The sequence below is a fragment of the Coregonus clupeaformis genome, chromosome 30 (genome assembly GCF_020615455.1).
Source record: "Coregonus clupeaformis isolate EN_2021a chromosome 30, ASM2061545v1, whole genome shotgun sequence".
Classification (NCBI taxonomy): Eukaryota; Metazoa; Chordata; class Actinopteri; order Salmoniformes; family Salmonidae; genus Coregonus; species Coregonus clupeaformis.
This window is the reverse complement of record NC_059221.1, coordinates 2439795-2464219: the sequence shown is the minus strand read 5'-3', so window position 1 is coordinate 2464219 and position 24425 is coordinate 2439795. Positions and strand designations below refer to the sequence as shown.

Below are 24425 nucleotides of genomic sequence, written 5' to 3'. Positions count from 1 at the left end.
GAAGAGAAATTATAGATAAAATATATCGGTGCTCATTGACCATTGGACATAAACATTACACAACAAGTTGGAAATCGCAAATTCAACAATGAGTGGTTTGGAAGGAATCAGCGGCTAACTGCAAGCATTGCAAAGCAATCACTAGCCTGCTATTCAGTGGAGTGGCTGTGTGGTCCCAAGTCTGGGATTAAGGGTCTCTTTTCCAAGCTTAAAACGATAAACATTCAACATTGGCATTACTGGAACCATGTCGTCCAAAAAGTTATACTTTTGAATAATCTGTCCATAGAACGTTCTTCCAAGAGTCTTGATGATCATCCAGGTGCTTTTTGGCAAACTTGAGTCAACTTTTTGGACGAGATGGGTCCCATTATGCCTGGCGAAAACCAAACACTGCATTCCACAGTAAGAACATCATACCAAAGGTCAAGCATGGTGGTGGTGGTGTGATGGTTTGGGGATGCTTTGCTGCCTCAGGACCTGGACGACTTGCCTTAATAGAAGGAACCATGAATTCTGCTCTGTATCTGAGAATTCTACAGGAGAATGTCAGACCATCCGTCTGTGAGCTGAAGCTGAAGCGCAGCTGGGTCATGCAGCAAGACAATGATCCAAAACACACAATCAAGTCTACATGAAAATTGCTAAAAAGCAACAAATTGGAAGTTTTGGAATGGCCTAGTCAAAGTCCAGACCTAATCCCAATTGAGATGTTGTGGCAGGACTTGAAACGAGCAGTTCATGCTTGAAAACCCACACATCACTGAGTTAAAGCAGTTCTGCATGGAAGAGTGGGCAAAAATTCATCCACAGCGACGTGAGAGACTGATCAACAACTACAGGAAGCATTTGGTTGGAGTCATTGCAGCTAAAGGTGGCACAACCAGTTATTGAGTGTAAGGGGGCAATTACTTTTTCACACAGGGTGTTGCATAACTTTGTTTATGAAATAAATATGTAATTGTTGTGTTATTTGTTCACTTATGTTCCCTTTATCTAATATTAGGTTTTGGTTGAAGATCTGATAAACATTCAGAATCACAAATACGCAAAAGTAGAGAAAATTAGAAAGGGGGCAAATACTTTTTCATAGCACTGTATATGTTTTTTGCCCCACCAAGATTTACATGCAAAAATCACCACTGTAAATGAGGTGCTAGCAGTGGGTGCTTAATTTATGTGCAGAGTGCAGAGGTAGTTACAGATTATGCCTTTAATTTGGGTGAATAAACAGTAAGGATGCACCGGATGATATGGAAATCATGATATTTGGTTCAGTAACAGGCACAGAGGGTCAATAGTATCGAGTACTGCAGCTGTGGTGCTTTATTATAAGCAATGTCATCAATTCAATCTCTTTCCTCCTCCTCCATAGGTTAAAGCTCATGTCCTCCACCTTTCACAAGCATTGGGTGTAACTAAGGCCCCTGGTCTGATCACAGTAGATAGAAACTCAATGTTCAAGGAACACATTCCCAAACCTAGAGCTCTCAGAAGAAATCGGTTAAAAAGGACACTGGTAAAAAAGTCATTAAATAAAACGGTGACCGAAACCAGACAGAGGCCCATGATTGTAAAAGGCTAGGGACTTGAGTGGCAGCTCCCCCGACTGCCTTCCCTGTGGGGTGGGTGTGGCCAGGTGGAGGGAAAGAGCAGCCAGTGTGTCCAAACTAAGTGTCAGTGCAATGAATTCAACCCGAAAATACTTTTATACACAAAATAAAGACATTTTAAAGGCAGTTTTGTACAGCATTTCACTTCATATCAACCTCCATAATTATAATAATATTGTTTCTCCAACCTGGTGATGTACATAGCTATAGTGTTATATTGGTATGTAGCTATACATGTACATAGGTGTCTATTCACAAACATAATATAACACTACCCGTACATCTACTGACATATACCAGTCTTATCTTATAAACATTTTTGTAAAATAAAACATCTGTGTCATCGTATTGTGTTCTAAATATACAGAAGTCAATAAAACACCTGTTAGCATATTTATTTTCATCGTTTAAATCGTGTGCATCTTGGGATGTCGGACCCTCTAAGTCTAAACTATGTTGCGCTACTAAACCAAGTGCAGCAGAGGACGATCCTGACCCAAGATGGGCTTCACTTCACACAAAGCTGCAAAGCCCTTATACCCATACCCATACAGATGGTCAGTCCAACAAGCCCATTCACTTTGCACTGGGCTAGTTTTCTTCATATCAGGGCGGTGAAAATTAGCAGGCTGTTGCCTTCCAGGACCAGGATAGGGCATTCCGTCCTTAGAGAGACATAGGAGATATTCTCTAGTGATTGTGGATCATATCTTCAGACACTGTCGCAACATATTAAAGACTACTTTCAGTGGGAAGAAACAGGAGGAACATGTGTATGTGCCACCCTTTCCAGGGGTCAGTTATGAGTCCAATAGTAGGCAGTCTTCAGTCTCATTGGGCGGCAGCATGAGCTGCTGCTCGTAGTAAAGGCTCTTGGCATAGTTGATTTCTTGAGAGATTTTTACAGCAAGATTCTCGCTCTTCACATGAACCTATTAGGACATGAGGGAAAATGACCCTAATTTAACATTGAGGCAACCTATGAAAACCATTAGCAATATAAAAAGTAAATAAAAAATGTTATACTTGACAAGTAAAAAAAAGACTGTTTTTCGATTTTAAAATGTGCAAGATTTTGCTTAAATAAATGAAGAAATAATACAAATGCAATTATTAAGAAGTTAATTCATTAACACTACAGAATAGTTCTTATAGGGTTGTGGAAGTCTTACCATAGGCTTCTGGTGGGAAGGGCCTGGCATGGCTACGCCACTGCTGGTGCTCTCTGCCTTCTTGGTGAGCTGTACATACACCTTCCCATGGTCCTTTGAGACCAGGCAGTGGTACAGGTCATCATACTTGACCTCCAGGAAGATGGCCTCGCGGTCCACAAATTCCCCGGGCTTGAGGAAGTAGACCACTTTGGAAGATATGAGCACGCAGTAGGTGTCTATGGGCTCCACAGCAATGAAGCTAAGTGGGGAGGGAGAGAGTAAGGGAGAGAGAGATAAATATTTAGAAATCATGACTTGTTTGGCAAAAATGAGTGAGCTAGAGAGATCGGAGTTGATTCCCTGACGAAAATAAAAAGCTGGAGGCACTTGCTTTCAAGTAACCACTATGTGTGTCATTTCCTAAAACTCTCACACACACAAAAGCTTTGCACAACACATGCTAACATTAACACACATGGTGTGAGCAGCAGTCCCATGGGAACAGTGAAGTGTGGGCCAGGCAGCCCAGAGGCTGAGCTGAGTAATTGTCTGGTTAACATCTCTAAGGTCAGAGGTCAATGGCTAGAGACAGGGTTCTGCTGCCTCTCTGGATTTATTAGCCTCTGAGGTGACAAATGTTCTCAGGGCCAGCAGAGAGACTGGCTACAGGATAGGCTAGTGACCCATCTAGGGATTTCATGTCTCTTTCTCACTCTAGAGATACTAAATCTGTATTAATAAACATAAACTTAAATTCAATGCAATATTAAACTAAACAGTTTTCCGTGTGATGCAATAGCATTTCTCCAAACCTTTTAAATAAGTTAACATATTCAGCAGGCTTTTGTTCCAGATCATCACCAACTCATTGTGGTGTAAATGAAAGTCTATGATGAGTTGAATCAGGTGTGTTAGAGCAGGGCTGGAGCAAAAGTCTACACCCACTGTGGCCACTGTTCTTACACTGTGTTCTTACACTGTTGCCCAACCAAAACAAGGGTGAATGGCCAGATAGTGGTTTAACTCTGGAAGCTCAGAACAGGAGTGTGACTCACAACTCAGAGTGGATGTTGTCAGTGAGGTGGAAGAGCTGCTCCTGTCCGTCGGCCTGGGTGGAGGAGAAGCGGGGCAGCAGGCCCTGGGGTCCCTTACAGCAGCGTGGCTTCCTCACCCGCAGCACACTCAACCTGCAACACAGGATGGAAAACAGAGAGCAGCAGCAGCAGTCAGTATAGCTGCCAAATACAGACCATCAATATAACAAAAGCTCAGCACAGCAGCTTTACCAAATACATAGCATCAACATAACAGCTTAGCACAGCAGCTTTAAATAGGTGCCAAATACGGTGTCAACATGGCAGGTCAACATGACAGCTCAACACAGTGCGTAAGGTGGTATATAGAACACTGGTTGAGACTGATTCAGACTGGAAAGGACCTGTGAGGCTGTTGAGAGGTGAAGAGGTCACAGTGCCCTGGTGCCAACCTGCCAGTGCCAGGCCCAGGTTTGAGCTAAGGTCTCACTTCCCCTTCAGACAACACCACCACCCCCCCCTCTCCATCTCACCCCCTACCCCTCTTATTCCTGACTGCCAGAGTCAGCCCGGGCCCGGCTGGAATTCCCACATCTGGCTTGAATCTGCCCGGGCTGCGGTCTTTTGATTAGGGCCCGATGGGCTCTGGTGGATTCACAAAGGCGGCACTGTGCTGCTCTGCTCTGCCTGGCTGGGCTGGGGGGGTTTGCTTTTCTTGGGGAGAGACAGGTTCCAGGCTGTCTGCAGCTGGAACCGCTGCTGTGGTGGAATGGGAGTGTGTGGGCAGTCTGGGCGCCGGGAGCCAGGGGGCTGTATATGAGGAGGGCTCCTTTGGCTGGCTGGCTGGGTAGGTAGGTAAGTAAGTAAGTGGGTGTGTGGACAAAGAGACGGAGAGAGGCGCCGGCCGTTGTCAGCCACGGGTGAAAAATTGGGGGGGAAGCCACAGCTCCACATCAGTGTGAATAGCGTAGGACAAGCCAGGTTGACTAGAATGGCAGTGTAGCTGTGACATGCGAGAAGGAGAGGGAGAAGCGTTCCAGCCTTGTGGGCAGCTCTGGAGATGAGACGAGAGGGCAGATCTGGCCCGCTAGCCTGGCTAAGTGGTTCATCTGTGGGTCAGGCTCTGGAGGCCTGCCTGGAGGAGGAACAGACTGCTGTCAGCAGCTTACACACACTGCCCTGCTCCGGCCGTTCTCCTCCAGGAGACAGCACTGCCCTGCTCCGGCCGTTCTCCTCCAGGAGACAGCACTGCCCTGCTCCGGCTGTTCTCCTCCAGGAGACAGCACTGCCCAATCTCCCACATCGCCCCTGGCCCTAGGCACTTCATGTAGATCAGAGTGGATTGGATGGGTAGTTACTGCATAAGCAATATGCTAATAACTCCACTATGCCATCTGGAAGGCTCGAATGAATTTGCAGATCCAAATTAATATAAGAGGTCGTCACTTAGGACCTTTCCTATTGGACAAGCTCAGGTGGTAGTTCCTCCATTTGAAAACCTTATGGAGCCTACAAAATGTGACCCTACAGCCGTGTGGGAACACCTAACAGCATTTGGCTCAAGTTTTCATGGCATGCACTGCAGAGAGGTATACCTTGTTAGAAGAAGATATAGATTATAGAGTGTCTCTAGACTATACAGAAGTTAATATCTTGGCATGCTGGTGGAATAACCCCCATCCTCCTAGAGATGTGGAATGGCGGTCATGCTAAAACACATTCCGTACCAGTGTGTAGATGGCTTGTGGCGAGACACATCATTAGCATGTCTGTCTGGCATTTCTTATGCAGGGTTGACAAAATAAAAACATTCCTCTCCTCTCACTTTCCAGCCCTGTGGTTTCACTGTTGTCATGCTCATTTTCTAAGTTGGGATAGAAAGAGTTGGTGGACTTGCTTTGTGCATACTGTAGATTTCTCCTTGGTTCATTCATTTAAACCAACAGATTGAATAAGCGTCTAAATCTGATGCCATGACTATACCTAACTAATAGATCGCCAACAATGCTACCTAGGTCAATTACTTACAGTAATGTGCTGTATATCTTTCTTATAAGCGGGTTTTGAAAACATTAGTCTAATGTTCTGCTTCTCCTCAGTGTAGTGTACTGTAGTGAAGGAACGCCTAGGACTGGGTTGACAGTGTGCTGAAGGGGTGTGAGGAGTGCGTCTCTCCCCCTTTGTTTGGGAATTGTAATTGAGCTGGCTCTAGAGGGTTGCCAGGACTGAGGGAAGGTGTGTGTGTGTGTGTGTGTGTGTGTGTGTGTGTGTGTGTGTGTGTGAAAGACAGGAGGGAGAGTTCACGAGCAGGGCAGGAGAGCAACGGGAGTGCGAACCATCCCACAACGTCTGCTTCTCATTGACTTGTTTGTTTCCTAGTGTGTGTTTTTCTGGAGATGTGATCTGAGCCAGTCACACAGAGGGAAAAGGAAAGGGCTGCATGCACAGTGTAGAAGGTTGTGATGAGCAACTCAATCCACAGTAGGAAGAACTCTATATAACCCCCCCATTATTCCCTTAAATCATTTTACAGCTTTTCTTCTGTACGCGATGGTATGACAGTGTTGGGGAGCAAGTGTGTGTGTGAGTGAGTATGTGAGTGTGTTGATATGTGAGAGTATAAGTGTGTATGCGAGTGAAAGCATAAATGTGTGTGTTTAGTCTCTACCTGTTTGAGTGTGTTATTGAGTGGGTGTGATAGCGTGATCAGTGTCCGCTGTGACCCATGATTCCGGCACATTCTCTGGGTTGAACTCTGGCTGAACTCGTAGACACACTGTGGCAGGCACGCTTCGGATGCCCCCTCCCTCATCCCCCCCTTCTCTCCACTCCTCTCCCCTCCTCTCCCCTCCCGCTTCCTCCACTCCCCTCCCTGAATAGGGCCTCGCTTATACAGCAGAAACAGTTCATCTGCAGGTCCCTTCGCGTTCCAAGTACATGCGCACACCTTCTCTAATCAACCCCTTAAATGCGAGCACACACATACCATACCATTTCCTAGTCAAGTTGGCGTGCACACACAGGAGTATGTGAGTATCACACACAATTCTGAAATACATGAGACCCTGCACCAATATTAAAGTAACTATACAGTGTTTCCAGATTTCTATGAAATATGACCTATAATTAATTACAACATGAGTTAAATAGTTAGTAAAAAAAAAGATTTAATGCCCAGTGCAGTCAAAACGAGATTTTCCTGTGTTTTATATACATTTCTACACTGAGGTTAGAATAATACTGTGAAATTGTGAAAATTATATTTTAGCCTGTTTAGGTGGGATGGAGTTTTTGGTAAATTAGTTAATAGACCAATAAGAAAGAGAGTTCCAAACCTCTCTGCCAATAACAGCTAGTTTTCAGTTTTCCCCTCCCCACTCTCAGACCACACCCAGACAGTCCTAACAAAATTATTGCTTGATAAATTACTCTTTGCTAAGAAGCAATTATCTTAGCTTTTTTTTATAGAATTTTTATTGGAAAACAATCTCAGTAAAGCACTTAATTGTTACCCAGAAATTATTTGATATTGAGATAAAAACGGCTGCATTGGACCTTTAAGTATGCTAAAAAGCAGCTTTTCTGTGTTGGAATGGTGTGGGCATATACCAGTCATAAAAAATATTAATGCGAGTAGACTGTTGACTGGCCAGATCATCCTACATCAACCTCTGAGGAAATAGCAAGCATTTCTTAAACGGTCTGTTTGAGATACATGTTTGAGATGAGGTTTTTGAAGTGTTTTCTCCAATTAATGCTTTGGCAACAAATACGACTGTAGGATGAGTCAACAACATTATTTGGGTATGGGTTAACAGAATATTAACTTTTAATAGTTAGATTTACACTGGACAGTTACGTTAAGATTCAAACCCTTTCTATGTTGAATGTAACAATTGATCAAAAGTGGAAGCGATCTTCCACACATGCCACTCCCATTGAGAGAAGCACTAGGGATGTAACGTTTTTCTTTGAAAGTTGCCATTTAGGAGTCATTCTCATTGTAAAATTGGTGTTATGACATGTTGTCTCTCCGGGTTTAGGGACTTACCTGTGGTTACTGAGGCTGGCCATGTCTCGGACCGTCTGTGCGGTCTCCGAGGCAAAGTCCAGCGCACCGGCCACCGGCTTGGTTACCGTACCAACCAGGCCTTTCCCCAGGCCAGAGAAGAAGCCGCTGACTCCTCCCTCAGTCTTCACCCCCTCCACTGTGGACGTGATGACGCTGGTCAACCCTCCGATTATACCTGTGGAACACCAGATAAGAACCAGGTGAGACTCCTCACGAACAGCACAATGGATTCTGATCTATTACAGATTAAAAGGCCTGATAGTCCTCACTGTGCAATGGAACCCAGTGGATCTATATAATGTTAGATTAATAAAATGCAAGTCACATATTGAAAGTGAAAGACGGACTACAGTCAGTAGTGGTATTACTACAGTATTATTAGTAGCACTACAGTATTACTGTAATAGTACATACCATGAGCCAATCCATGAATCCCAGCCACCAGATGCTCTCCGCTGGTGGCGCCATGGTAACGGATGTACTCTCGTTCGTTCTGATGTCGATTGTCCATGGTCTTGCCCAACCCATCCGACAAAGTCCCTGCAAACTAAGAAGACAGAGAGAGAGAGAGTGTCACTTCGGTCAGTATTTTTCACACCATATCAGCAGAACCCTTCATTTCAAGCATGTTTTACACACAGTATATTGCAGTATTTGGAAATAGTCTTGAATAATGCAGCATCACGTCTACTTATCACGTCTTAGAAAAGGTGTACCTCAAGGCTCAGTTTTGCCCCCCCTTCATTTCTCTATATTTATACATTATTTAAAAGGTATTAAAAAGATGTTACTTTGCTCACTGCAGTCTAATCTGATTCAGGTCAACCACACAGTACAGCTCTTTGCTCCCACATACTAGGTAGGGACCATTAGACCAGTGCAGCCCTCACTCTAGGCCTTGCAGTGGAATGATGGACTGGCTCTCATTTGTCCCAGTCAAATACCTTTCAATTCACACAGGCATGATGTCTCTCTCTCTTTCAAACTTATAAAAGGATACTAACTCAAGTCTAAGCCATCTAACAAAACCCCCTAACTCATACTGAAAATGTTGTCCATTTCTTTCTAGTGATGGGGGAAGAAATCGATACAGTATCACAATATTATATAGATGGTATGACTCCAAGTATCGATCATTTGTTGATGTTGTTAGTTAACGTTAGCTAGCGCTAGTCGGCTGTTCCTGCACCAAAACTCTGGTATTTCTTTCTATAGCTTGTTCTCCATCTTCTTTTTAAATAGTGAGCCAACACGTTCTCATTGCTCTCGCTTGTCCCTCTGCAGCAGATATAGTCAGCAATATATAAAATAGCAATAAAATCGCAGTATTGAATCGCAATTCATATACAATCGCAATACATATCGGCACCTAAATATAGTATAGATATTATATTGTGATGATATCATATTGTGAGGTCCCTGGCAAATCCAAGCCCAATTTCTAACGACTAAAAGACACCGTTTATCAGTGATTCCAGGGATGTGCTGCTGTTGAATGGCCATATTAAAACACAATAAATGCGTGTCACATATCCAGAGCTCACAACCTCACTGAGTGAAAAGGTTCTACAGTAGCTGGTTCTCATCCCCACAGCTGAACTAGAGAGACAAGGGGGGACGACGACGATGACTGACAGAGGAGAGATAACTGATTTTACACGTCGCCTGCCTCATCCATCTGGCCAATATATCAGCGAGTCATTTGTCTGCTGGAGTGAAGTGCCTTCCCACCCCCATCTTTCCCCAGCGCTGACCTGTCTCTTTCCAGCCAGGTGCTTGCTGGAAGTGGGTTTGTGTTACGGGGGGGGCTCAGAGGAGGCTGGGTTCTGTGTAAACACACCCGGCCCTCCGCCGCGCTCTGCAGCCAGCGCCAGGCCTGAACTTGGGATGACCCCACCAAGCAAAGTCCCTGGAGAGTTCATTGGAAGGCCAGCGCCAACTCTCTCCTTCTTCATTTTCTCTTTTATTCTCTTTGTCAAACTAAACCAATGTACTACCAGACCTGTGTCCCAGGGGAGTGAGGGGGAGATAAAGATGCTTTTAAGTTTACAACGCTTCCCCCCCTTTCTATGCAGAAGGACACACACAATGCGAAAATGGGGCCCGTCAGGTGTATTAACGTTGGTGAGGGGTGATCAAGGAAGGTTTAAGGGATCTCAGAGATTACATGGAGTGTCAGTCATTACAGGGGTGGAGGTGCACCAGGTGAAACTAAACCCAGCAAGGAACAAGGAAACTATTCAGTGTTGTTTTACATGTGGTGTGTAGGTGACCAGCAGCAAGATGACACACGCACTAACATAAGCACGTGCACACCAACATTTTTTGACCAAGTTCTATTCGCACCTTTCTGCCATTTTCCTATCAATAATTTTGAAGTCTCAATAAAACCTGCAAGAATGTCCTCAATGTAGGCTAGCTATGTATGTGGAACAGGTCAAATAGGTCTATATAGCAATAGTTTTTAGTAGCAGGTCTGCTACCCGGGCCAGGGAATGAGTTGAGCAGACCAACCCATAAAAAATAGAAAAATAACATCCATAAAGTAAGCATAACAACCATCAAGTGGAAATGCAGAAGCAGTTAGGCCAATGGTTCATGGCTGTAGATGCCTACAAGTGAGAAATTATGCATAATTAGATGACTGGTTTAACATGGTTAAGTGACTAAACTAGTGTTTTGCTTATTTTTGACACCATACTTCCTGAGCTGATTGTTATTAACTCATTTAAAAGGTAATTAATTTCATCAAGACACTTAAATACCATTTTGAGATGAACTTTTTTCCATTGAATACTGTGGCATGGAATTTTTATGAGGCACACGTCTTGGCAATACATTTTTATTAGAAGTTTGAAACCCCTGTGTGTGTGTGTGTGTGTGTGTGTGTGTGTGTGTGTGTGTGTGTGTGTGTGTGTGTGTGCGAGCGGGCGTGCGTGCGTGCGCTCCTCCTATTTTGTTTATGTTCAGCAAACAAAGCGATTGTTAACAAGGGGAAAAACCTTTGATTGGAAGAAAGAAAAACAATAAAGTAAACCAATGATGACATTTCGTTTTTCTTCAGAGAGGGATGAGTATGTCAAGTCAGTGGAGGAGAAGAAGTCATCCTTCATTTTCAGGAGAGCAAACGTTGCAGGACACTGCCTTGACAGAGCTGAGACAAAACATTTATCAATCTTTAGGCTCGCAGATACAAAGATTTCAACCAGTCAACAGGAGCAGCGCTGCATTAAACTAGGATTATGGATTAGCCTCAGCCTCAATAGGAAAAGTTGGTGCCCAGGATCTCACAACCTCAATGTGTGTGTTCCCAAGCGTAGACAGACCCAGTGATTCCATTTGCTATAAGCAACAGCAAGTTACAGTTGCAGAGCAGAGCTGAAATCTGGCGCAGGACGCGATTGGTGTGTGTGGTGTGTGGGGGCCTGGGGACATGCGCTGGTCAAGAGCTAAGACAGGGGCTGTGTGACCGGGCCTACTGGCTATCTGAATGCCTACATGACATCAATGCCGCAGCACAAATATGAGTAAATTGCCATGCAGTGAGAAGGGACAAAGAGAGCACAGAGAGAGTGGGAGGGAGGGAATGAGAGAGAGCTAGAGCACAGAAAGAGAGGGGGGAGAGAGAGAGAAACAGAAAGAGAGAGAGAGCTGACTGACACTAAGCTGGCTGACATAGTTTGGCAGGGGGAGTGTGGGGGCCTGTCTGTCTCTTCCAGAGGCCTGCTGAGAGCTGGCTGAGGATAGGGGAGAGAGGAGGACTGTGGGGCTAAATGCCTGGGTTCTGGACTGAAAACGTTCCAAAACCAGAATGGGTCCTTTAGCTTGGAACAGGACACGTCTCATTGTACTGTAGATTACCCGATTACTGTCCAGGGACAGAATGGCCTAAGTGTTGGGGCATTACACTGGTCCTTGGAAGGTTACTGATCAAGAAAATAGAACATATACAGACCTGCTATAAAATCGACATATACTCTATGTATTCCCTAAGAGTAGCCATTAAATATAACAACACAACAAGCTTTTTAAATTTGTTATTAAAGATGTTTGCAATGCCAAGCTAAGAGTTGGTCAGCCCTAAGGTTAGGTCGTTATACAACTGCAATGCTCCTGAGCTTTCTGTGCTGTTCCATCTCCTTTCCTGGAAGCCACATAACATTTAGTGACAGAGCTGACACACACACTGATCCATCAAAGCAAGCAGAGGCCAATTTTCATGGAAAGTGATAGAAAAGCCTCAGTGCACAGAACAACCTGTGTGTGTGTGTGTGTGTGTCAAGTCAATGGAGAGGAGACCTTGGCCTTGCCTCATTTCAGCGTAGTAGTCTTGAAACTGGGACACCTACTGTAATTTCATAATGCAAAGTTAAACACAATCAACATCAACACAGAGCACAAGTAAACAGGAAGGTAAACCCCAACAACGATACCTTGGCGGCGGAGTTGGACACGCCGTGGGTGACGTTGCGGATGAGCCCGCCCACATTGCCATACTTGATGAGCTCGGAGACGCCCTCGGTGACATCGTTGAGCAGTCCCATGGGGTTACCCAGGAAGTCCACCGAGCCGAGGATCTGAGCCGCTTGGCTAATCAGCTCCTGAAGAGGAACACAACAATGGGATTGGCAGTGAGATGCAACAGCAACAAAACCTGATCGGCTGTGAGATGCAGCAGTACCTGATTGGTTACCTCAATGTGACCAGTGGCCAGGGCTTGAATGGAAGTTTGAAGTGAAGCATTGACCAGACACAAAAAAAAAGTTTGATTTAAAACAATCCGTGTGGATAACACTTGCAAAGACCCTTCTTTTTTTGAGGGGGATACATTTTTTTATGTTGACTCACCAAAGGCATCTCTGTTTAATAGAGAGCTCTACTTTTGAGCTGTCATTAAGTAGTAGAACAGATGGTAAACATGGGATTGTTTTTATATATTAAAACGGAGAGCACAGGGCAGATCATATTCCAGAATTATTTTACCCTTTGGCATTCCCACATCATATGGACGAAGGTGCCATGAGTGTCATTAGAGCAGAGAGTACAATTATGTGATGGTTGGGCATTGATTTGATATAATTTCCGGGGAGTAAAATAAGTTCTGTGAACAAAATTAAAGTGAATAATTTGGTGATTCGGATTTCTGGAAGCTAGAGCTATATTGTTTGCCAATTGAGAACATTGTTGAATGATTGTAGATCTTTATTCCACAATCTGTCAATTGAAAGTGGCTTGGATTAAGTCTTTACTAGAAGGGAATACATTTCAGAGACGAGACCTCTTTTTCTAAGCAGTAACTTATGAAAGGGATAAAGGCTAAGCTTCGTTGATTGAGTTAGAATAACAGACGGGAAGCTTTAAAAAGGAGGGTGGTGCTTTAAATCATTGTTCTTCCTCTGTTAACCATGGTTACCTGCAAGGAAACACGTGCCATCATCATTGCTTTGCACAAAAAGGGCTTCACAGGCAATGATATTGCTGCTAGTAAGATTGCACCTAAATCAACCATTTATCGGATCATCAAGAACTTCAAGGAGAGAGGTTCAATTGTTGTGAAGAAGGCATCAGGGCGCCCAAGAAAGTCCAGAAAGCGCCAGGACCGTCTCCTAAAGTTGATTCAGCTGCGGGATTGGGGCACCACCAGTGCAGAGCTTGCTCAGGAATGGCAGCAGGCAGGTGCATCTGCACGCACAGTGAGGCGAATACTTTTGGAGGATGGCCTGGTGTCAAGAAGGGCAGCAAAGAAGCCACTTCTCTCCAGGAAAAACATCAGGGACAGACTGATATTCTGCAAAAGGTACAGGGATTGGACTGCTGAGGACTGGGGTAAAGTCATTTTCTCTGATGAATCCCCATTCCGATTGTTTGGGGCATCCGGAAAACACCTTGTCCAGAGAAGACAAGGTGAGCGCTACCATCAGTCCTGTGTCATGCCAACAGTAAAGCATCCTGAGACCATTCATGTGTGGGGTTGCTTCTCAGCCAAGGGAGTGGGCTCACTCACAATTTTGCCTAAGAACACAGCCATGAATAAAGAATGGTACCAACACATCCTCTGAGAGCAACTTCTCCCAACCATCCAAGAAAAGTTTGGTGACGACCAATGCCTTTTCCAGCATGATGGAGCACCTTGCCATGAGGCAAAAGTGATAACTAAGTGGCTCGGGGAACGAAACATCGAAACTTTGGGTTCACATGGTCAGGAAACTCCCCAGACCTTAATCCCATTGAGAACTTGTGGTCGATCCTCAAGAGGCGGGTGGACAAATAAAACCCCACAAATTCTGACAAACTCCAAGCATTGATTATGCAAGAATGGGCTGCCATCAGTCAGGATGTGGCCCATAAGTTAATTGACAGCATTCCAGGGCAGATTGCAGAGGTCTTGAAAAAGAAGGGTCAACACTGAAAATATTGACTCTTTTGGACACCCAGATATCTAAAATTGTGGACCACTGGGTTATTTAAAGGAATAGACGACTCTGGTCTATAGTTTAGTGGTAGTAATGACTTTCCCCAATTGATCTTGTATCCTGCAATTTTGCTTAAAGAACTGAAAATATCTAAGAGGTGGGGAAGAGACTGAGGAACATTATGGAAGAATAACAATGTCATCAGCATTTAGCGATAAGTGATGTTTGGTGCTATAGATTATGATAGGATCATGGCAGACTGACTGGCGTGCTGTCTGGGCTATGCGTTCAACCGATAAGACAAATAACAACAAAGAAAGAGGACAGCCCTGGAGAGAACTGACAGGAGAACTGACAGGAGCAGATGTTTCCAGTTAGAACCATTGCAGATGGGTTGGCATAAGGGTTTGGATCATTGATATAAAATAATCCCCGATACCCATGTAGTGTAACACTTAATGATAATGGCATTCTAGGCGATCAAAAGCCTTTTCTGCATCAAGTGAGAGAACTGCATTATGAGACTCAGCACTATCTGATGCTTCGATGATATAGGAGGCGGCAAATATTATCAGCCACGAGGCGTACTTTTATAAAACATGTTTGGTCGTTATGAACTAGAGTGGTCATAAAGGGTTCCAGGCGAGATGCCAACACTTTGGCGTAAAGTTTAATGTCTGCATTTAGCAGAGATAGGGGGTGATAGCTAGAACATTTAAGAATTGTCTCTGTCCTTTAAAAGCAGTGAAATAATGGCAATATTATCATTTTTGGGAAATGAACTGTTCGTTGGTCACAGAAGTGAATCACATCTAATAAGAGTGGACCTAATTCGTTCCAGAATGTGATGTAAAATGTTGGTGGTATGCCATCCAGCCCCGGAGATGTACAGTGCATTCTGAAAGTATTCAGACCCCTTGACTTTTTCCACATTTTGTTACGTTACAGCCTTATTTTAAAATTGATTAAATTGTTCCCCCCCCCTCAATCTACACACAATACCCCATAATGTCAAAGCAAAAACAGCTTTTTTCAAATTTCTTTGCAAAAAACAGAAATATTACCTTTACATAAGTATTCAGACCGTTTACTCAGTACTTTGTTGAAGGACCATTGGCAGCGATTACAGCCTCGAGTCTTCTTGGATATGACGCTACAAGCTTGGCACACCTGTATTTGGGGAGTTTCTCCCATTCTTCTCTGCAGATCCTCTCAAGCTCTGTCAGGTTGGATGGGGAGCGTTGCTGCACAGCTATTTTCAGGTCTCTCCAGAGATGTTCGATCGGGTTCAAGTCCGGGCTCTGGCTGGGCCACTCAAGGACATTCAGAGACTTGTCCCGAAGCCACTCCTGTGTTGTCTTCGCTGTGTACTTAGGGTCGTTGTCCTGTTGGAAAGTGAACCTTGGCCCCAGTCTGAGGTCCTGAGCACTCTGGAGCAGGTTTTCATCAAGGACCTCTCTGTACTTTGCTCCGTTCATCTTTCCCTTGATCCTAACTAGTCTCCCAGTCCCTGCCGCTGAAAAACATCCCCACAGCATGATGCTGCCAACCCCATGCTTCCCCGTAGGGATGGTGCCAGGTTTCCTTCAGACGTGACGCTTGGCATTCAGGCCAAATAGTTCAATCTTGATTTCATCAGACCAGAGAATCTTGTTTCTCATGGTCTGAGAGTCCTTTAGGTGCATTTTGGCAAACTCGAAGTAGGCTGTCGTGCCTTTTACTGAGGACTGGCTTCCATCTGGCCCCTCTACCATAAAGGCCTGATTGGTGGAGTGCTGCAGAAATGGTTGTCCTTCTGGAAGGTTCTCCCATCTCCACAGAGGAACTATGGAGCTCTGTCAGAGTGACCATCGGATTCTTGGTCACCTCCCTGACCAAGGCCCTTCTTACCTGATTGCTCAGTTTGGCCGGGCGGCCAGCTCTAGGAAGAGTCTGGGTGGTTCCAAACTTCTTCCATTTAAGAATGATGGCCACTGTGTTCTTGGGGACCTTCAATGCTGCAGACATTTTTTGGTACCCTTCCCCAGATCTGTGCCTCGAAACAATCCTGTCTCGGAGCTCTACAGACAATTCCTTCGACCTCATGGCTTGGTTTTTGCTCTGACAACTGTGGGACCTTATATGGACAGGTGTGCCTTTCCAAATCATGTCCAATCAATTGAATTTACCACAGGTGGACTCCTCTTAAGGATGATCAATGGAAACAGGATGCACCTGAGCTCAATTTAGAGTCTCATAGCAAAGGGTCTGAATACTTATGTAAATAAAGTATTTATGTTTTTTATTTGTAATACATTTGCTAACATTTCAAAAAACCTGTTTTCGCTTAGTCATTATGGGGTATTGTGTGTTGATTATTTAATAAATTTTTGAATAAGACTAACGTACCAAATTGTGGAAAAGGGAAGGGATCTGAACACTTTCCGAATGCACTGTACATTTATTCATATTCTTTGTTGCTCTGACAGTGTTATAGGGGCATCTAATGAGTGCCAGGCATCCAAGAAAAGGCATGGGAGCTGTAAAGGGTTTAGAAAGCGATTGTAGGTCACATCTGAGCAGTACAAATTTGAATAAAATATCTGAAATGTATTATTCATTTCAGTTGGATCTGTAGTAGAGTTCCCATTAGGTAATTTAATTGAAGCAATGTTCGCAAACTGTTCGTTGGTCTTAAGTTTCAAAGTGAGTAAATGACTAGGTCGTGCTCTTTTTAGATAATACTTCTTTCTTGTTCTATGTATAAGGGAAACTGCTAGGTGTCTGAGTAACTGGTTGAGGTCTGCTGGGTTAATATGTTTCACCAAAATTGAAAGTTACAACAGATTGCACCTTTAGCTGCTTATTAACATAAATGAATGCTAAAGCCATATGCATAATTTTGGAATTTGGCATTACATATCACCTCCAGTGAAAGTCTGTCTATCTGTTCATTTTCCCCTCACCTCTCTGAAGTGCTTGAGGATGTCGTTGATGATGATCTCCTGCGTCTCGTAAGGGTGGACCCGGGTGAAGGGGTACATGTTGATCACTGCATCCTCGAACCGTATCAGCGGGATACCCAGCGTGCCCTTGAGGGCCTACAGAGAGCACAGAGCACTTTTAGAACAGGCACAATAAAATGGTCTGGGTGGATCCACAACAGTCAAGGTAAGTGGAGAATTATGTACATTTGTTTGTCTTATAATGCCAAAGAGAAAACCAACAGGCAAAGGCAGCCATATGAAGGCAGAAAGCACGCTATGCTTCACTGTAAGAATATCCTAGTACGGCTCTGTATAATTTATTTGTACTGAATTTAGTAACCATTTACCTTGAGGTCAGGTGGGAGCTTGTGAGAGGTGAACACACTCAGTTTGACCTGAGGGAGGCTGATCTTCAGGTTCTCAAAGTAGTAGCGCTTGGGAGCTCCCTGGTCCTCACTGGCCTTCTCATACAGACTCTCATCCAACCTCTCCAGTTCTGGAACCATAAGACAGACAGACAGACAATGAACACTGACCATCCCAAATACAAGATACACACACAGCACAGACATACCATCTGTTCTTTATAATTGCACTAACTTTAACTGATTGTCTGATTATAAATCATATAATAGTGTTGATCATCATGGTCAACAGGCCTTATCCATGTATTATACACGTATTCCCCTGATTTAATGGCTTACAAACTATGCAATGATGTCTATACACATTTATAAGCGGACCGTGTATAAATTACTATCTATAGAGTGCCTCTCGTACGGTCCAAAAACCTGTCATGATGTCCGTTCAGGAACCAGGGGTCTACCCACCTGCCTCTGTGTGGCCGTAACCAAAGAAACTGAGCAGCTTCAGCAGGAGCTTCTCCTCGATGATGACAGTGAAGCGCCTCGCTGTCACCATGAGATGCTGCACAGAAAACACTGTGTCATGACCTCAGTATTACAACATCTCCTCAGCCTTAACAGTCATTCAGTTAGCAGTTTCACTACTGGGTTCATAAACACTTTCATGAACTTGCCTCCTCTGCAGTCTGTTAGCTAATGCTTACTGTATGGCAAACTGAAACTAGTTTGAATTTGCTAGCAAGTGTTAGTGATTGTTCATATGGGTCGTATTCATTGGGGCACACATTAGAAAAACATATTGCAACGGAAAACAAAATGTAGCATTTCTTTTTGGACAAGACATGGTAGTCACTCCCTGTTTCAATTAGTTTTCTTCAATTTCCTGCCAAATGAATATGACCCTGGTTGAGTCAGGTCATGCCTGAGGTGCTGTGAAGTGAACTTGGCAGTCAAGCCTTACCTTGAAGAGGTCGGTGAGAACGAGGCTGCTGGGGACCTTAACAGAGTTGACCTGCAGGGCGGCGCCAGTGTCCACGATGCTGCTCTCACTATTGGAGCCTGGGGAAACACACAGCATCACCGGCTGAGTGGTGCCCAGGAGCTGGTTATCCACCTGGTGGAGGAGAGGGAGAAAGAGAGAGGGCGAAAAAGAGAGAAAGACTCAATACATGTAGGCACAACTACAAATCAAACTCCTCAGTTGATGTTGTAACGCCAAGGTAGTGGGTTCGATCCCCGGGACCACCCATACACAAAAATGTATGCACGCATGACTGTAAGTCGCTTTGGATAAAAGCGTCTGCTAAATGGCATATTATTATTATTATTATTATTATGTCTAAAAGGTGCACTAAAGGGGTTAAGAAAGTGTGAATGGTTTAGGTGGGGTTACCTGGATGTTTTGGATGCTCAGCTCCAGCACCTCGTTGGCAGCGGTGCGAGTGAAGTGGACATCTATACCCGACAACGTAGTGAACACCAGCTCCTCTGGCAGCTTGTTAACCAGGGAGAGACCCACGCCTTCCTCCAAGTTCACCAACACCTGACCATCAGACAAGACGGACAGACAGAACGGTGGTCATGGTAGGTTAGCCTTATGTGACAATCCCTCCAGGATTTTGCAATTCTGTGAATTTCTCGCATGTTATGCAAGGGCATGCAAATTTGACCAATCACCGCACTATTACTGCATAAAACAATCAAATCATCTCAATATTACAGCATAAAATGGTTACCCAAGCAACAAGTCAACAAACCTTTTCCCTCATCAGTGCATTTGTGACAAATTGGACAAAATTATTACAAATTACCATGCGAAATGTCATTATTGCCACAGCAAAATCAAGCATTTCGTCCAGCAACGATCACAAAAAAACTCATTCTGAGGGACTGAAAGGTCTTTGCTATGGGTAGGAAGAGGAAATGTAGTTTTATACACTTTTAATGGTTAGTAAGTGTACCTCCAGTTCCTGCTCTGGCTCCTTCTTCTGAATGTTGTCTTTGTTCTGGTCCTCCTCTGTGCTCGGGGACGTCCGGTTCATTCGCCGCTGGTTGAAGTCACTGATCTACAGTAGCATCAGCATCACATACAGCCAGTCAGAATATTCTAATTACCGGCAGACATGGAACCAACACGAAAGTATTGAAACTATACAGTCAACTATACAGGGTCAGAACTCATATTTAATTCTAGAGTTGAATTTCAATTTATCATTGGAATTTACTTTTTTAAAAAAAGATATATACAGCACCAGTCAAAAGTTTGGACACACCTACATTCAAGGGTTTTAATTTATTTTTACTATTTTCTACATTGTAGAATAATAGTGAAGACATCAAAACTATGAAATAACCCATATGGAATCAAGTAGTAACGAAAAAAGTGTTAAACAAATCAAAATATATTTAATATTTGAGATTCTTCAAAGTAGCCACACTTTGCCTTGATGACAGCTTTGCACACTCTTGGCATCCTCTCAACCAGCTTCATGAAGTAGTCACCTGGAATGCATTTCAATTAACAGGTGTGCCTTGTTAAAAGTTAATTTGTGGAATTTCTTTCCTTCTTAATGGGTTTGAGCCATTCAGTTGTGTTGTGACAAAGTAGGGGTGGTATACAGAAGATAGCCCTATTTGGTAAAAGACCAAGTCCATATTATGGCACGAACAGCTCAAATAAGCAAAGAGAAACGACAGTCCATCATTACTTTAAGACATGAAGGTCAGTCAAACCTGAACATTAAGAACTTTGAAAGTTTCTTCAAGTGCAGTCGCAAAAACCATCAAGCGCTATGATGAAACTGGCTCTCATGAGGAGGAAAGGAAGACCCAGAGTTACCTCTGCTGCAGAGGATCAGTTCATCAGAGAGTTACGAGCCTCAGAAATTGCAGCCCAAATAAATGCTTCACAGAATTCAAGTAACAGACACATCTCAACATCAACTGTTAAGAGGAGACTGCATGAATCAGGCCTTCATGGTCGAATTGCTGCAAAGAAACCACTCCTAAAGGACACCAATAAGAAGAAGAGACTTGCTTGGGCCAAGAAACACGAGCAATGGACATTAGACAGGTGGAAATCTGTCCTTTGGTCTGGAGTCCAAATTTGAGATTTTTGGTTCCAACCGCCGTGTCTTTGTGAGACGCGGTGTGGGTGAACGGATGAGTGTGGGTGAACGGATCTCCGCATGTGTAGTTCCCACCGTAAAGCAAGGAGGAGGTGGTGTTATGGTATGGGGGTGCTTTGCTGGTGACACTGTCAGTGATTTATTTAGAATTCAAGGCACACTTAACCAGCATGGCTACCAAAGCATTCTGCAGCGATATGCCATCCCATTTGGTTTGCGCTTAGTGGGACTATGATTTGTTTTTCAACAGGACAATGACCAAACACACCACCAGGCTGTGTAAGTGCTATTTTACCAAGAAGGAGAGTGATGGAGTGTTGCATCAGATGACCTGGCCTCCACAAATAGAAAATGTATTTTGATTTGTTTAACACTTTTTGGGTTACTACATGATTCCATATGTGTTATTTCATAGTTTTGATGTCTTCACTATTATTCTACAATGTAGAAATAAAGAAAAACCCTTGAATGAGTAGGTGTGTCCAAACTTTTGACTGGTACTGTATGTATGTATGTATGTATGTATGTATGTATGTACAGTGAGGGAAAAAAAGTATTTGATCCCCTGCTGATTTTGTACGTTTGCCCAATGACAAAGACATGATCAGTCTATAATTTTAATGGTAGGTTTATTTGAACAGTGAGAGACAGAATAACAACAACAAAAATCCATAAAAACGCATGGCAAAAATGTTATAAATTGATTTGCATTTTAATGAGGGAAATAAGCATTTGACCCCTCTGCAAAACATGACTTAGTACTTGGTGGCAAAACCCTTGTTGGCAATCACAGAGGTCAGATGTTTCTTGTAGTTGGCCACCAGGTTTGCACACATCTCATTAGGGATTTTGTTCCACTCCTCTTTGCAGATCTTCTCCAAGTCATTAAGGTTTCGAGGCTGACGTTTGGCAACTCAAACCTTCAGCTCCCTCCACAGATTTTCTATGGGATTAAGGTCTGGAGACTGGCTAGGCCACTCCAGGACCTTAATGTGCTTCTTCTTGAGCCACTCCTTTGTTGCCTTGGCCGTGTGTTTTGGGTCATTGTCATGCTGGAATACCCATCCACGACCCATTTTCAATGCCCTGGCTGAGGGAAGGAGGTTCTCACCCAAGATTTGATGGTACATGGCCCCGTCCATCATCCCTTTGATGCTGTGAAGTTGTCCTGTCCCCTTAGCAGAAAAACACCCCCAAAGCATGTTTCCACCTCCATGTTTGACAGTGGGGATGGTGTTCTTGGGGTCATAGGCAGCATTCCTCCTCCTCCAAACACGGCGAGTTGAGTTGATGCCAAAGAGCTCCATTTTGGTCTCATCTGACCACAACACTTTCACCCAGTTCTCCTCTGAATCATTCAGATGTTCATTGGCAAACTTCAGACAGCCCTGTATATGTGCTTTCTTGAGCAGGGGGACCTTGCGGGCGCTGCAGGATTTCAGTCCTTCACGGCGTAGTGTGTTACCAATTGTTTTCTTAGTGACTATGGTCCCAGCTGCCTTGAGATCATTGACAAGATCCTCCCGTGTAGTTCTGGGCTGATTCCTCACCGTTCTCATGATCATTGCAACTGCACGATGTGAGATCTTGCATGGAGCCCCAGGCCGAGGGAGATTGACAGGTCTTTTGTGTTTCTTCCATTTGCGAATAATCGCACCAACTGTTGTCACCTTCTCACTAAGCTGCTTGGCGATGGTCTGGTAGCCCATTCCAGCCTTGTGTAGGTCTACAATCTTGTCCCTGACATCCTTGGAGAGCTCTTTGGTCTTGGCCATGGTGGAGAGTTTGGAATCTGATTGATTGATTGCTTCTGTGGACAGGTGTCTTTTATACAGGTAACAAACTGAGATTAGGAGCACTCCCTTTAAGAGTGTGCTCCTAATCTCAGCTCATTACCTGTATAAAAGACACCTGGGAGCCAGAAATCTTTCTGATTGAGAGGGGGTCAAATGCTTATTTCCCTCATTAAAATGCAAATCAATTTATAAAATTTTTGACATGCGTTTTTCTGGATTTTTTTGTTGTTATTCTGTCTCTCACTGTTCAAATAAACCTACGATTAACATTATAGACTGATAATTTCTTTGTCAGTGGGCAAACGTACAAAATCAGCAGGGGATCAAATACTTTTTCCCCTCACTGTGTGTGTGTATATATATATATATATATATATATATATATATATATATATATATATATATATATATTCACATACACAGTGGGGAGAACAAGTATTTGATACACTGCCGATTTTGCAGGTTTTCCTACTTACAAAGCATGTAGAGGTCTGTAATTTTTATCATAGGTACACTTCAACTGTGAGAGTCGGAATCTAAAACAAAAATCCAGAAAATCACATTGTATGATTTTTAAGTAATTAATTTGCATTTTATTGCATTACATAAGTATTTGATCACCTACCAACCAGTAAGAATTCCGGCTCTCACAGACCTGTTAGTTTTTCTTTAAGAAGCCCTCCTGTTCTCCACTCATTACCTGTATTAACTGCACCTGTTTGAACTCGTTACCTGTATAAAAGACACCTGTTCACACACTCAATCAAACAGACTCCAACCTCTTCACAATGGCCAAGACCAGAGAGCTGTGTAAGGACATCAGGGATAAAATTGTAGACCTCCACATGGCTGGGATGGGCTACAGGACAATAGGCAAGCAGCTTGGTGAGAAGGCAACAACTGTTGGCGCAATTATTAGAAAATGGAAGAAGTTCAAAATGACGGTCAATCACCCTCGGTCTGGGGCTCCATGCAAGAGCTCACCTCGTGAGGCATCAATGATCACGAGGAAGGTGAGGGATCAGCCCAGAACTAAACGGCAGGACCTGGTCAATGACCTGAAGAGAGCTGGGACCACAGTCTCAAAGAAAACCATTAGTAACACACTACGCCGTCATGGATTAAAATCCTGCAGCGCACGCAAGGTCCCCCTGCTCAAGCCAGCGCATGTCCAGGTCCGTCTGAAGTTTGCCAATGACCATCTGGATGATCCAGAGGAGGAATGGGAGAAGGTCATGTGGTCTGATGAGACAAAAATAGAGCTTTTTGGTCTAAACTCCACTCGCCGTGTTTGGAGGAAGAAGAAGGATGAGTACAACCCCAAGAACACCATCCCAACCGTGAAGCATGGAGGTGGAAACATCATTCTTTGGGGATGCTTTTCTGCAAAGGGGACAGGACGACTGCACCGTATTGAGGGAGGATGGATGGGGCCATGTATCGCGAGATCTTGGCCAACAACCTCCTTCCCTCAGTAAGAGCATTGAAGATGGGTCGTGGCTGGGTCTTCCAGCATGACAACGACCCGAAACACACAGCCAGGGCAACTAAGGAGTGGCTTCGTAAGAAGCATCTCAAGGTCCTGGAGTGGCCTAGCCAGTCTCCAGACCTGAACCCAATAGAAAATCTTTGGAGGGAGCTGAAAGTCCGTATTGCCCAGCGACAGCCCCGAAACCTGAAGGATCTGGAGAAGGTCTGTATGGAGGAGTGGGCCAAAATCCCTGCTACAGTGTGTGCAAACCTGGTCAAGACCTACAGGAAACGTATAATCTCTGTAATTGCAAACAAAGGTTTCTGTACCAAATATTCTGATGTATCAAATACTTATGTCATGCAATAAAATGCAAATGAATTACTTAAAAATCATACAATGTGATTTTCTGG

General features: G+C 43.9%; 1 protein-coding gene across 2 annotated transcripts in view; it reads right to left on the bottom strand.

The window, feature by feature from the left end:
- Nucleotides 1–1303: 1303 nt before the first annotated feature.
- The window catches only part of vps13d (vacuolar protein sorting 13 homolog D), an 81563-nt gene continuing 58441 nt past the window's right edge, over nt 1304–24425 (bottom strand). For both annotated transcript variants that reach the window (XM_041856098.2, XM_041856099.2), the window contains 12 exons: nt 19579–19683; nt 19011–19160; nt 18579–18731; nt 18083–18179; nt 17600–17748; nt 17232–17366; nt 12307–12474; nt 8288–8420; nt 7853–8048; nt 3823–3954; nt 2786–3026; nt 1304–2545 (listed from right to left, as the gene is read on the bottom strand). In XM_041856098.2, the coding sequence (XP_041712032.2) occupies nt 2414–2545; nt 2786–3026; nt 3823–3954; nt 7853–8048; nt 8288–8420; nt 12307–12474; nt 17232–17366; nt 17600–17748; nt 18083–18179; nt 18579–18731; nt 19011–19160; nt 19579–19683 (1791 nt within the window). In that variant the 3' untranslated portion in view covers nt 1304–2413. The remainder of the gene's footprint in view (nt 2546–2785; nt 3027–3822; nt 3955–7852; nt 8049–8287; nt 8421–12306; nt 12475–17231; nt 17367–17599; nt 17749–18082; nt 18180–18578; nt 18732–19010; nt 19161–19578; nt 19684–24425) is intronic.